General features: G+C 46.4%; 1 protein-coding gene across 1 annotated transcript in view; it reads left to right on the top strand.

Moving 5' to 3' along the window:
• The first annotated feature begins 2,148 nt into the window (after window positions 1-2,148).
• Window positions 2,149-14,259, top strand: part of CFAP299 (cilia and flagella associated protein 299) — a 341,489-nt gene continuing 329,378 nt past the window's right edge. Inside the window, exons 1-2 of the mRNA XM_081207447.1 lie at window positions 2,149-2,314; window positions 13,278-13,408. Of these exons, the coding sequence (XP_081063573.1) occupies window positions 2,195-2,314; window positions 13,278-13,408 (251 nt within the window). The 5' untranslated portion in view covers window positions 2,149-2,194. The remainder of the gene's footprint in view (window positions 2,315-13,277; window positions 13,409-14,259) is intronic.

Here is a 14,259-nt window from a genome sequence, read left to right as displayed (position 1 = left end):
TTTGTGGGTTAAACCACAGAGCCTAGGACTTGCCGATCAGAAGGTCAGCGGTTCGAATCCCCATGATGGGGTGAGCTCCCGTTGTTCGGTTCCTACTCCTACCCACCTAGCAGTTCGAAAGCACGTCAGAGTGCAAGTAGATAAATAGGTACCGCTCCGGCAGGAAGGTAAACAGCGTTTCCGTGCGCTGCTCTGGTTCACCAGAAGCGGCTTAGTCATGCTGGCCACATGACCCAGAAGCTGTATGCAATCTCCCTCAGCCAGTAAAGTGAGATGAGCGCCGCAATCCCAGAGTCGTCCACGACTGGACCTAATGGTCAGGGGTCCCTTTACCTTAGTATACCAAGTAAGTATGCGGGTGGCACTGTGGTCTAAACCACTGAGCCTTGGGCTTGCAGATTGGAAGGTCGGCGGTTCAAATCCCCGCGATGGGGTGAGCTCCTGTTGCTCTGTCCCAGCTCCTGCCAACCTAGCAGTTCGAAAGCACGCCAAAAAGTGCAAGTAGATAAATAGGTACCACTCCGGCGGGAAGGTAAACGGCGTTTCCGTGTGCTGCTCTGGTGTCGGTGTTCAATTGCACCAGAAGCAGCTTAGTCATGCTGGCCACATGACCCGGAAAAACTGTCTGTGGAGCGGACAAATGCTGGCTTCCTCAGCCTGTAAAGCGAGATGAGTGCCGCAACCCCAGAGTCATTCGCGACTGGACTTAATTGTCAGGGGTCCCTTTACCTTTAAGCATGCATTGGATTGCAGCCTTTCAGGCAGGTTGTTTGCAGGGTAAGGTGTGTCAAAACCCATTGATTCCCCCCCATAGGTTAGGTGCACCTGACTTCCATAGGACTGAGCTTGAGTGCAACCCCCATGAAGACAGTGGGCCCTATTCTGAGATTCACTTAGCTATGCATTGGCTCAGGCTGCTAAAGACATAAAACTAAACATCAGTAATAACTTTCTGACAGTAAGAACTCTTCTTCGGGAGGTTGTGGGCTCCTTCCTTGGAGGGATTTTAGCAGAGGTTAGGTGGCCATCTGTCATGGATGCTTTTGTTGAGATTACTGCATTGCAGAGGGTTGGTCTAGGTGACTCTAGGGCAGGGGTCAGCAAACGTTTTCAGCGGGGGGCCGGTCCACTGTCCCTCAGACCTTGTGGGGGGCCAGACTATATATTTTGGGGGGGGGAATGAATGAATTCCCATGCACTACAAATAACCCAGGGATGCATTTTAAATAAAAACACACATTCTTTTATTTAAAATTAAATGTTAAAACAGAGAAATCCTAAGGTGATGATGAAATTCTGTGACAGAGATGTTTCCACTTCCCTGTACCAGGCAGGGCAGAAACACCCCGCTCCAACACCTCAATTTTCTAATTCTTTCTATTCAACCTTATTTTCAATTCCCCTCCCATTGACACCAAGAGGAGGAGAGATACCTGCACAGCTGCAGGTGTGCCATATACTAGTTCGGCCTTTGTGTGGGTGTGTCAGGGGAACGGGTGGAATCTGGGTCTGGCGGGTCCAGTTTTTAGGTTTTGATGCATTGCAGTATATGGATAGTTTAGGTTAGAGCAGAGGTCAGCAAACTTTTTCAGCAGGGGGCCGGTCCACTGTCCCTCAGACCTTGTGGGGGGGCCAGACTCTATTTTGAAAAATAAATAAATGAACGAATTCCTATGCCCCACAAATAACCCAGAGATGCATTTTAAATAAAAGGACACATTCTACTCATGTAAAAACATGCTGATTCCCGGACCGTCTGCGGGCCAGATTGAGAAGGCGATTGGGCCGGATCCGGCCCCTAGTCCTTAGTTTGCCTACCCTTGCTCTAGGCTAGGGGTTCCTTTCCAGCTCTACGATTCTATGATATACAGGTGGGAGGAAGGTCCACTGAAGGCAGAATGGGGCTTACCGCGGGGAAAATAATAATTGCGGAGAACAGAAACTGCTACAGAATCCAGCCCCTAAAAACACCGGGGAGCTGAGTGCTCAGACCAAATGCTATCAGACTGCCTCTTCGGGTTCCATTCATAAGAAGAGCGCTGGCGAGCGATTGGTCGCTTCGACGCAGAGGGCGTGGGCAGCCACCAGCGCCGCCGAGCCGATTGGCTTCTCGGAGAGAGTGGGCGGGGTTTCCCCGCGGCAGGGAGACGGTTGCCAGGGACGCCGCGGCCTCTGAGCCTGCGCAGCGTCGGCGATGGCGGGCATCGAGGGCGAAGACGCCAGCGCCACTTTGGACCACATCCTCACCCAGTTCAACACCTACGAGGATTACCTGGATTCGCAGATCACCACGCAGGACCTGTATTACTTGGAGGCGAGTGTCTGTCTCTGTATGTGTTTTTTGGGGGTTGGTGGCTCGCATTCCTGAGAGTCGAGAGGTCGCCCGAGCATGTGCAGAGTGAATTGCAACCCTGGAGCCCGGGCGGGGTAGGGGAGGAACCCCAGCAGCTTGAGGAGCAACTGCAGAGCAGGTTAACATTTGCCCCTCCCTGCTCTGCTTTTGCTGCAGTTCTTCTCCCTGAGGGGAAGGAAGACGGACTATCTCTTGAGGGCTAGACCCCTCTGATACGCAGTAGCTGGGCTCCACGCCAGACTTTGCAAAACGCCCCCCCCCCCCAACGCAAAAAAGCCCTTTTTATTATGGGTGAGGTGATTAAAAAGCCAGTGAAAAAAAGAAACACGCTGGGATGACTTGAATTATTTTGGGGCTATTGAGGGAGCAAAGTCAGTTTTGGAATTTTTTTTAAAAAATTGCAGGATAGTGAGGACAGGGGTATCGTTCCATTTACTGTGAACATCCTGCTTGAATGTTTTCTATTGATGTCATAGTAGCCAACTTTTAGGGATCTTCACTCCCCCCCCCCCAATTTTTGATGGGCATGGCCAGGCCCTCCCAAAACTGATGGGCATTGCCATTCAAATGGTGTGCGTACACCGTGTGTCATTTGATCAATTATGCAGGGCGGGGCTTAGCTGCTCCTCCGCCTCAATTTTACTCAAGTTGGCTCCACTGATTGCTGCAGTGGGTGGCTGGCTGGCTGTGTTAATATTCTATCTATATTGTATCTAGGGACGCGGGTGGCGCTGTGGGTTCAACCACAGAGCCTAGGACGTGCCAATCAGAAGGTCGGCGGTTCGAATCCCTGCGACGGGGTGAGCTCCCGTTGCTCGGTTCCTGCTCCTGCCAACCTAGCAGTTCGAAAGCACATCAAAGTGCAAGTAGATAAATAGGTACCGCTCCAGCGGGAAGGTAAACGGCGTTTCCGTGCGCTGCCCTGGTTTGCCAGAAGCGGCTTAGTCATGCTGGCCACATGACCCGGAAGCTGTACGCCGGCTCCCTCAGCCAATAAAGCCAGATGAGCGCCACAACCCCAGAGTCGTCCACGACTGGACCTAATGGTCAGGGGTCCCTTTACCTTTACCTATATTGTATCTACTTTTATTTGTTTATTTATTTAATTTCTATACCGCTTTATATTTTTAAGAAAAATCTCAAAGCGGTTTACAGCATATTAAATCAACAAAACATAAATAAAACAATCTGAAGAAAGTCTATAAATATAGAGTATACAGTCAAAGCAACATAACAGAAAACTAAAATATTATCTTAAAGATTTCAAAGTCAAACATTACAAAGGAGGTCAACTACAGAATACATATTTAACATAGTAGGGCTGGGTGAGTGTGGGCCCCGCCCCCTAGGCCAGGTGGAAAGGACCTTGCAGGGAGCGGCCTTCACACTCACAGCCGGGCGATATTATATACTGCCATCACACTATATCAAGCTTCTGTACACTATAAAGCCTGGTTTAAAATGTAATAAACAAACAAACATGGATAATCATTCAGGCAACTATTGATTATTATTATTCAGTTTCTTTATATCCCACTTTTCTGCATATATAAAATAATACAGTTAATATGTATTTTTAGGGCGGGAAACGATCAGTGTCGATAAAAGCAAATAAAACAGTAGGGAAGGAACAGTTTTCAAAACCAATCTTAAAGCTGGAAGAAAAGGAGCCTGTTGGATCTTTCCATGGAGGTAATTTCATAGTTCTGGAGCCACCACCAAGAAGTTTCTGTCCTTTGTATCTGCCAGTCGAATAAAGATGGCTCAGAGAGCAGCCTAATCTTGCAGGCCAAGCAGTGAGATAGTTCTTAAGATCACCTGGCGCCAGGCTATTAGGACTTGGCAAATACCAGCACTTTAAATTAAGCCTAGAAATTAATATGTAAGCAATGCAGTTGGTATAATATCCATGCAATCTGTTCTGACTGCCACATTCCTGGTAACAAGTTAGCAGCCAAATTTTATACCAGTTGTGGTTTCTGAACTGTCTCTTTAGGCAGCCTCATGGGGAGAACATTGCAGTACAGTGGTACCTCTAGATACGAACGGGATCCGTTCCGGAGCCCCATTCGCATCTAGAGGTAAACGTATATAGCGACGGCATGTCTGCACGTGTGTCGCTTTTCGCCGCTTCTGCGCATGCGTGTGACGTCATTTTGAGCGTCTGCGGCAAAACCCGGAAGTAACACGCTCCATTACTTCCGGGTTGCCACGGAGCGCAGCTCGAACGCGCTCAACTCGAAGCGTATTTAACACGAGGTATGACTGTAGTCCAGTCTAGGTATAACCAGGGCACAGCAACTATAACGGTACACAAGGTGTGACACAAACTGCCTAGCAGGGCCTTCCCCTGCTTAACTGTGCCTTTCTGAACAGCCCAACCCTTTCAAATGCTTTTCTGCCTTTCTAGCGGAAGTTGCCTGTTCACCTTTTGTCGCGCATTCTTTCCTGAACTTAAGAAAAGAGTAATCTTCCCCAAAGAAAGTCCAGCTTTCAGCAGCAGAGACTAGTCCTGTCCCCTTTCCATTCTGTAGACTTGATGAAAGTGCAGCTTCTGACTTTTACCAATAAAATGCTAAGTGCAAGACGCATTATCCTCCGGGGGCGAAAGTCAGTTTTTGGAAAAAGTCCCGACATAGTTTAATCCTGCAGGTTTTTATTATCTCCTCTCTCCTCTTCTGACTGCACATCATATCTCGTCCTTGCCCTTCATTAATCTCTTTTTGTTCCCTTGTTCCCTTTCCTGTGGCTTTCCTTTTTCGTTTTCTCTAATATGCTATGCCACGTGCTTTGACAATGAGACTCCAAGGGCGAGCATGTGGTGCAAGCGTCTCCAAGAGATATTTAAGAAGATTGCGGAGAATGTGGAGGAAATTTGGGGCAGGCAAGGGACTAGAAAGGGGGAAGAGATGAGTCATAAGACTGACAGGACAACTGACAGCTTAAATCAGGTGTGAGGATGTACACGGGTTAGTCTTAGAATTAGATATATTAAATATAATTAGCTGCTTCAGTGGAGCAGTGAATTAAGAGCTCACTGCAAAAACAATCTTTCCGCGTGGTTCTTTATGAAGAGGAATGCTAAGCTCTGCTCTTGAGATTAAAAATGTGGGAATATGAAGGATAACAAAATTGGAAGGCAGTTTTGGAGCCATGGTGCATTGGCATTATTTTTCTCCATAACAGTAGAGTTGGAAGGCATACGCAGTTGTCCCGTACGGGGATCAAACCTGTAACCTTGGCATTGCCAGCGCTATGCTCTAACCAGCTGAGCTGTCAAGGAAGTGTTTGCTTTAGGCCAGGTTTGGGGGACCTGTGGCCCTCCATAATTTGGTGAACTCCAACCCCCTTCAGCCAGTGGTCAGGGATGGTGGGGGTTGTAGCTGAACAACTTCTAGAATGTTGCAGGTGAGCTGGAATGTGTCCCTTTATTTAAAACAGCTGGTGCCCAACCACATCTAATTTCCATTTCCCCAAATAGCTTGTGTCATTTCACTGATGGGAAACAGAAAATGCCATGCCCCATCAGTGAAATGGCACCAGCTGTTTGGGAAAATGGAACTTAGATGTGGTTGGGCATTGGGGTAGACAGTTCAGGGGTCAGCAAACTTTTTCAGCAGGGGGTCGGACTATGTTTTGAAAAAAAATATGAACAAATTCCTATGCCCCACAAATAACCCAGAGATGCACTTTAAATAAAAGGACACATTCTACTCATGTAAAAACATGCAGATTCCCAGACCGTCCACAGGCCGGATTTAGAAGGCGATTGGGCTGGATCTGGCCCCCAGGCCTTAGTTTGCCTACTCATGGGGTAGAGGATTTGTAACTGAATCATTCTGGTCTTCCCGAGTGCTTTTTTTACCTGGAGGTAGAAGAAGGGTTTGGATTTGATATCCCGCTTTATCACTACCCGAAGGAGTCTCAAAGCAGCTCACAATCTCCTTTCTCTTCCTCCCTCCCCTCACAACAAACACTCTGTGAGGTGAGTGAGGCTGAGAGACTTCAGAGAAGTGTGACTAGCCCAAGGTCACCTAGCAACTGCATGTGGAGGAGCGGGGAAGCGAACCCGGTTCACCAGATTACGACTCTACTGCTCTTAACCACTACACCACACTAATCTGCCCTCACCCCCAGCTTTGGTGTCATCCCCCTCCCCCTCAGGCACCTTTTTCCTAGAAAAAACCCCACTTGTCTTCTTGTAGCTCAGACCATACATTGCATTTGTACTGTGAGTAGTGCGTTATCAGTGAGGCATGGATGTTAGGATCTCATGGACATATGCCACTCTCTGCCCCCTCCACAGAGGCTGTTCACGTTCTTGTGGAAAGTGCCTACTGTGGGATGTGAAACACAGATAGCAGTCAAATTCAACATTCCTAGAGCGGACATGAAAGGGGATGTTTGCACCAGCCAGTAGAAAACTTCCTGTTTCCTCCTGGGCTGGGACAAACTTCCTCTACATGTGCCCAAAGGTGGGTGTTGTCTTACCTGTGCAGGTAACAAAATAGCACAGTGCAAGCAGCCATCTCTCTCTCTGACTCCATTCCTCGAAGAAGCAACATCTCCTTAGCTTGAGATGCTCTCTTGGCTTCCAGCCAAGGGAGGACAAAGGAACTATCTCCTTATGGGATAGATTCCACATGTATATACTTTTGTAACCTAAGTCCGCCTTCAGGGATCCATCTGTGAACTGAACGTGAGTAAACGTCTTTTATACTTTTTACACAATATTGTGTCGTGTCTATTTTTTTTAAGGGGGAGTAAAGGGGATTACCAGGAATCTTATATTGAGAGGCTAAAACTAGTCTGCCACAAGCTAACCGCTGTGTATTTAAAAGGGGGAATGTTAGAACTCTGCTAAGTTATAGAACTTGCTAACGCATATATTGCTAAACAATATATCCTCTCCTGTCTCCCTGAACATTCCCACACCTACGTGATCCAGGGAATCCACAGGATCCAAACATACATATAGCGTTGATGCAGCTGCAAGCAGGATATTTTGAGGCAGCAACCATGCTTCTAAGATAATGCGTGAATTAGAGCCACGTTTGCATGTGAGAATAGCCTAGAGTTCCTGGGGTACCATGGGTTGTTGTGTATGAGCAGTGTGCTTGTGCATACTGCCTGCTCGCTCCTGGTTCTCTCCTCCCTTGGTGTAATTGGGAGAAATAAACCTGGAAGTTATAAGTAAGCTTTGCATACCATTGCACCTGGACCCTGGATTGTGGCTCCCTAACGAGCCAAGAGATGTAAGCCAACAACAGACCATGGTTAAAGGCTGGCTAGCTATCCTAACTGGGTAGGAATCAACCAATCGGCAGCCCAGCAAAAGTTAAAGCAGTGAGTAGATAGGATGGAGGAAGTGATACAGTTTGCAGACTGATATGGGGAAAATGAAAGGCAAGTTGGCAGGAGGGGGGAGGAATATAAAGAACCTGCTACAGGGTGCTGTGGGGTAACTGAAGACAGCAGTGCAGATTGGTGCTGTCGACAAGGGAAATATCTATGGGGAATGTGGGGTTTCTCTTGTAAAATCTCGGGGGACAGACTTAGTGGGGCTGATCTGAAGTGAAGTCTGTGGAAATGAATTGCTTCTGCTAGCCAAGGTGTGAAGTTTTGCATCTTTGCTAGATGACGTGAACATAAGATTTGCATAAATTATGGATGCTGACTTATGGTATTATCCAATATATAGAAAGCAAAGGGTGACTGTGCGGCCGCCATGCTCACAATTTATTTCCTGTCCTTGGTGATAACCCATAATTCCACCTTGGCTGCCTTTTGGCCCCTGGATTAGCTAACTGGGGAGTGAAAGAACTTCTGGGTGATTGGAGCAATCCTATTTTAGCCTACGTTGCATAGTCTTTATTATTTTCATAAGTCTATTTGTAAGTGCGTGCTCACGTTTAGAAGTGCCTAGAACAAAGACTTTAAAAGGTCTGTATTGTGCTAGGCTTTATGAATAGCTTAAAATCAACCCACCACTTTTGAGTCTTATTTCCAGCAGGGAGCCATCAAATCCCAAATTGCTCCTGCAATCAAAGTCAAATCGGCAGGCTTTTTTGCTGAGCTTTGCCAAGTACAGTATGCAAGTCTTCTCAATGGGATGGAAAGCAAGCCAGGCATTCACATTTCAGCTGAAGTTTCTTGGGTCACACTATGCAAAGGGGGGATAATGCTTAGTGTGTTGTCTGAATCCAGGGTCATGGTCCTTAACCACAACCTATAAGCACAGGACAAACCATGGTTAGTTATTGGTTATGGAGGAGAGATCTTAACCACATCTTGGCTTCAGACACACTAACCCAAATCTTAGCATAGTTGCTGGGCTGACCTAACAAATCTGGGGAGGAGTAAAATGGCTGCAGTCTTCTTGGGAGTCAGTGAGTTTGAACTAAACCATGGTTTGTCTGTTCAGGGAAGTTTTTAATGTGTGACATTTTGATGTATTTTTGATCCTTGTTGGAAGCCGCCCAGAGTGGCTGGGGAAACCTAGCCAGATGGGCGGGCTACAAATAATAAATTATTATTATTATTTGTCTCAGCTTGACATGTGACTGTGGCACCTGCCTGTTCTTTGTTCATGGGCCTTCATTTAAAAAAAAATAAAAATGTGCAAAGCATCCATATCCTGCTTGTCCAAAATATTCAGGGCAGTTAGCAAAAAAACCAAAGCAAAGAGATACAATAGGTAAAGGTAAAGGGACCCTTGACCATTAGGTCCAGTCGTGACCGACTCGGGTTGCGGTGCTCATCTTGCTTTATTGGCCGAGGGAGCTGGCGTACAGCTTCCGGGTCATGTGGCCAGCATGACTAAGCCGCTTCTGGTGAACCAGAGCAGTGCACGGAAATGCCGTTTACCTTCCTGCCCGAGTGGTACCTATTTATCTACTTGCACTTTGACGTGCTTTCGAACTGCTAGGTTGGCAGGAGCAGGGACCGAGCAACGGGAGCTCACCCTGTTGCAGGAATTCGAACCGCCGACCTCCTGATCGGCAAGTCCTAGGCTCTGTGGTTTAACCCACAGCGCCACCCGCATCCCTGAGAAATACAAAAGACTTAGATTAAAAAAAATAGCAATACTTTTGTAAAAGGCTCCTTCTTGGGTTCTTATCTCTGGCGGTTTTTCCTCGACTCACAGTAACGACCCCGATCCAGCAGTTCTGTGATGCTGCAGGAAAGGGGTGATTGCCCTCCCCCAACTCTTCCTTTTGTGATTGCTGGGTTGCCGAAAAATTGTCTTCAGTGCCCACATGCCACAAGCTGTAGCATCTCTAGAAGGCTAGATCTTTTGAATTAAACTGGAGTGGTTGTTCTTCAAGGTTGCCACTAGGTGGAAATGTTATTTCACTTTTGTTTAAATGGAGCACTAAGAAGGTTGGCAGTAGGAGAAGATTGCTGTGGGTTGCAGAAGTGTGGGCTTGATCAGTCTTGCCCTATAGCACTGCTCCATAGTCGGTGATTGACAAGCCATATCATGCCTGTCAAACCTCACCCACTGTTGCCCCTTCTCCTTCCTTTGGATTATTGATAGAGTGCTGTGCAGTCTATAGACCTACTTTTCAGAGCAGCAAATGCAGAGCAAGTTTTCTGTACTTGGGACATCACCAAAGTAATTTTGAGGTGTGGCAGCTGCCCTCCTCCACCCCCCCCCCCGAATCCTACCTCTTAGATTTCCCTGTGATCCTGCACATATCACAGGCCACAGGGCTGTGGCAGCCACTATGAGCAGCAAGATTAAAGCTTTGACCACCATTAAGCTGCCTCATGCATAAGACTTTAATTAAACATTAGGAATAGCTGCAGAGATAGTGCAGGATAGTGCGCACCCCGGAAATGATCTCTTTCAGCTTCTGCCTTCTGGAAGAAGGTACAGGGTTATAAAGACTAAGGACTAGCCGCCTGAGAAACAGTTTCTATCCAAATGCGATTTTGGTTTTAAACGCAGTGTAAGGTAGTCTCTATGGGAGTATATTGTATTTAATTATGGGGTATCAGAGTTTTTAGGGGGCTAACCAGGCTGGGATAGCAGGCATGTTAGTTTTTGAATGTCTGATGTAGATTTTTTTTATTTCGTTTTTCTGTATGGGACAATGACAATAAAGATTATCGTATCGTAGCTGGCAATGTTAAGGAATCCATAAAATAATCCATTTTAACAGCAATTTCTTTTTTAAAAAACCAGAGTAAGGTTGTATTGTCTACAAAGCCAAGTGAGTACAATGCTTGACGTGGACAAAGGAGATGCAAACTGAATTCCCAGCTCTGCTGTGGCCTTTGATAAGCCACCATTTCACAGAATCATAGAATTGGAAGGGACCCCGAGGGTCATCTAGTCCAACCCCCTCCAGTGCAGGAATATGTAGGTGGCCCATATTTCTCAGCCTTTGTTCCTCATTGGCAAAATAATAGGAATAACAGCAGTGCACCCCATGTTGGGTGAAATATTCCTGCCTTGCAGCGGTTTTGACTAGATGACCCGTAGGGTCCTTTCCAACTCTACAGTTCTATTATTATTCGACTATTCATGTGAGGGGGAGAGAGGCAGCGACATGCCAGCTGCCCCAGGTAGGCAAGGATGAGACTTCATTTGTTGTCTGTACAAATGTAACTTGGATGTTTCCTAGACCGGGGCCCTTGTATTTCTCTTTCTAGGCGATTTTTTTCCTGTGGCTATGCTTTTTAGTTTATCTAAGCTGGCATTTATTTCCCTTTTTACCACACCCTTTGATCACCCAAGACTCTTAGGGCAGCCCACAGTTATAACAAATGTTACAACAAGAAGAATTTGCACGTGTTTTTTAAAAAAACAATCCATTTGAAAAACAGCATTATAGCTGCACAATTGAAAGTCTACCAGAGTGCCTTAAAATGGCACATATTTAGAAAGATATATTTTGAAAATTGAACAGTGTAATGACTATAATTATTGCATATATCATATACAGGTATATAAATTGAAATTCTCTATTTTCTGCTTTTTGTTTGCTTGTCTGTATAACTTTGCTATTTGAAAATGAACTTTATATTAAAACAAGAGAGAGAGCAAGCTAGGAACCACAGATAACGCTGTTCCTTATAGACAGCAAGCTAGCCTCTGATGCCAGCTTTGGATAAATGTGTGGAAGATTAGAAATGATTTTTAAAAATTACTGTAAAACTTTAAAACTTGCATGTTCAGACTTAGTGGCAGAAATTTTCAGCAGACCACCAGGGAATCAGCTGAGAGGCCATCAACATGGGATAAAACATCCCCTACACTCTTTGGAAACCATTTGGATCCATTAAGTGGTCCTACTTCCCTGTGGAGGGAAAGGGTTGCAGAGAAGTCTAGTTGCACCAGGAAGTGATCTGACCATGGCACTTCTTTTGTTTCACTTTTACTTAATGTCAGTTCACCCACGTCCATAGAAGTGAACAGCCGGTCTAAGGCATGTTCGCGGCTATGGGTTGGGTCAAACTTATTCAGGGACAGCCCCATGGAGGCCATGCTTTCCACGAAGTCCCCTTGTAAAGTTGTGTCAACATGGATGTTAAAATCCACTAGGACAACCAAACTAGGTGTCTCCAGGAGCACATCCGCCACGACCTGAAGCAGCTCGGGCAGGGAATCCATGGTGCAGCGGGGAGGTTGGTACACCAAAGGGAATCCTGTACTGCCCCTATCACCCAACTTCCAGAGCATGCACGCAGAAAACTGGGTCTCCCCGATAGGATGCCTGGTACAAGCTAATGACTTCCTAAAAATCACTGCACCCCACCTTCCCTGCCCATATGACCTGAGTTACTGTGTGTAAGAGAAACCTGGTAGACAAAGCAGTGGCAAGAACAGGCCCATCCGCCTCGTCCAACCAAGTCTCTGTTACACATGCCAGGCCAATTCCCTCCATTCATGATCAAGTCATGGATGGCAGCGGTCTTGTGAATCAATGACCTGGCATTTCACAGCAGCAACTTAAGGTCCTGTGGGTCTCCCTTGTTGATTCTAGCATCCTTCCAGTCAGGACCAAACTTGGAGGCAGGGACAGTCTTCAAACGACGACTAAACCTGCCTCCTCGGTAATAACACGATCTGGTCCTAGCGTAACTCCTCTTCCTGTCCGTGATCACTGAGATCGGGTGTCCCAATGCATAACATGCCCCCCCCCCGATAGAACCTGCCCCAGCCATCCTATTGGCTAGGGCCCACTTCTGGGGCAGCCCTGAACCTATCCCTTAAAAAAACGTTTTCTTCTGGCAACAACAGAACTAAAGAACCCACTAAAACCACGAAACGCAATTTACAGTTACAGACAGATTAAAATAACCTCCACCCCCCATTAAAAACATTGAAAACAACCCCAAGCTAACTAAAACAAAACAAGATAATATTTGAAACCTAACAGATTAAAAGGTGCTTAAAAACGTTTATAAAACACATTAGACACTTGGAGCAGTGAAAAGATATCAGAAGCGCCCCACCTCACCCCAGCTAGCAATGTCCCAAGAGTTTGGTCCAGCGAGTAAGGTCCCGCTCCCTAGGCCAGCTGGTGACAGCCTTGCAAAGAAGCAGGGCTTTCAAGAAAGTAGGTAAAGTCCTTGCAGGGAAGCAGGCCCCACAGTCCTCGCCATAGACACGTAGTGCGCAAGCAAAAAAGGCACGAAGGTTATTTCAGTCAAAGCAAGATGAAGAAAGTGAAAATAAACCAAATGAGGCCTAAGTTTCAAGAGCACCTTATAATGAGTCATCTGCATAAGATGTTTTTATACTCCACCCTTTAGCCAAAACGGCCCTTGGAGCAGCTTTTCAAAAACCAGTATCCGTAAGGTCTGGCCATAAGTGACCCTTCTGCAGCTCTCGCCTCAAAACATTGGTGACTTGCTAAGTTCACAGTTGCTCCTTCCAATTCAGTTGATCTGCCGCTTTTTGCTTCTTCAGAACGAAGAAATGGCTCGCCAGCTGGTGGAGCTGGGCTTCCGAGGAAGCGGCGAAGTGCTGAAGAGGGAAGATTTCATAGCTAGGAAATTGGCCGCCGAGGCTTCGAGGCTCTCAGAAAGGCAGCAGCAAAAGTAAGTGTGCGTTTGTGTGTAAAATGAACCGTATCTCAAGTTCAGGAAAATGGAAGTAAGAGAGGATTCAATGTAAATTTTAAAGCACAACCTCAGACCCTCCAAGTGTCCCTATTTTCCAGGGACAGTTCTGGATTTACAGAAGCTGTCCCGGTTTCTGATTTGATCCCAGAATATCTCGCTTTGATCCCAGAATATCTCGCTTTGATCCCAGAATATCCCGCTTTCCCTTAGGACGCCCCTATTTTCATTGGAGAAACATGGGAGGAGGGTATGGAGTTATGCGACGCCCCGAGCCAAGGAGATAAGTAGCTATGCAACCTTTAGAAGATATCTGAAGGGAAGCTTTTAATGTTTTATTTTGTTTTTATATATGTTGGTAGCTGTCCAGAGTGGCTGGGGCAACCCAGTCAAATGGGCAAGGTATGAGTAAAATAATAATAATAATAATAATAATAATTGTGTTACGTATTAAGATTAACTGCAGTTCTCACTCAGGGCCACCAGTATGCAAATGAAGGATTGAGAACTGTCGCTCACTGATAGGTTAGTTAGTTGCAAGTTGTTACTGTTACAAGTTACTTAGTATTATATAAAGCAGCCAGCTAGGCCGCAGTGTGTCAGACTCTAGGAGCAGTTCTAACTGCTGTACTAAAGAGCTGTGAATCTAACAGAGCTGTGTCCTTTGTCCATCTTCCCCACTATTTAACAAATCGAATAGGTAAAGGTAAAGGTACCCCTGCCCGTGCGGGCCAGTCGTGTCCGACTCTAGGGTTGTGCTCCCATCTCACTTAAGAGGCCGGGGGCCAGCACTGTCCGGAGACACTTCCGGGTCACGTGGCCAGCATAGG

The sequence above is a fragment of the Podarcis bocagei genome (assembly GCF_964188305.1).
Source record: "Podarcis bocagei genome assembly, chromosome: 9".
NCBI classification, from domain to species: Eukaryota; Metazoa; Chordata; class Lepidosauria; order Squamata; family Lacertidae; genus Podarcis; species Podarcis bocagei.
This window is presented reverse-complemented; position numbering and strand designations above follow the sequence as displayed.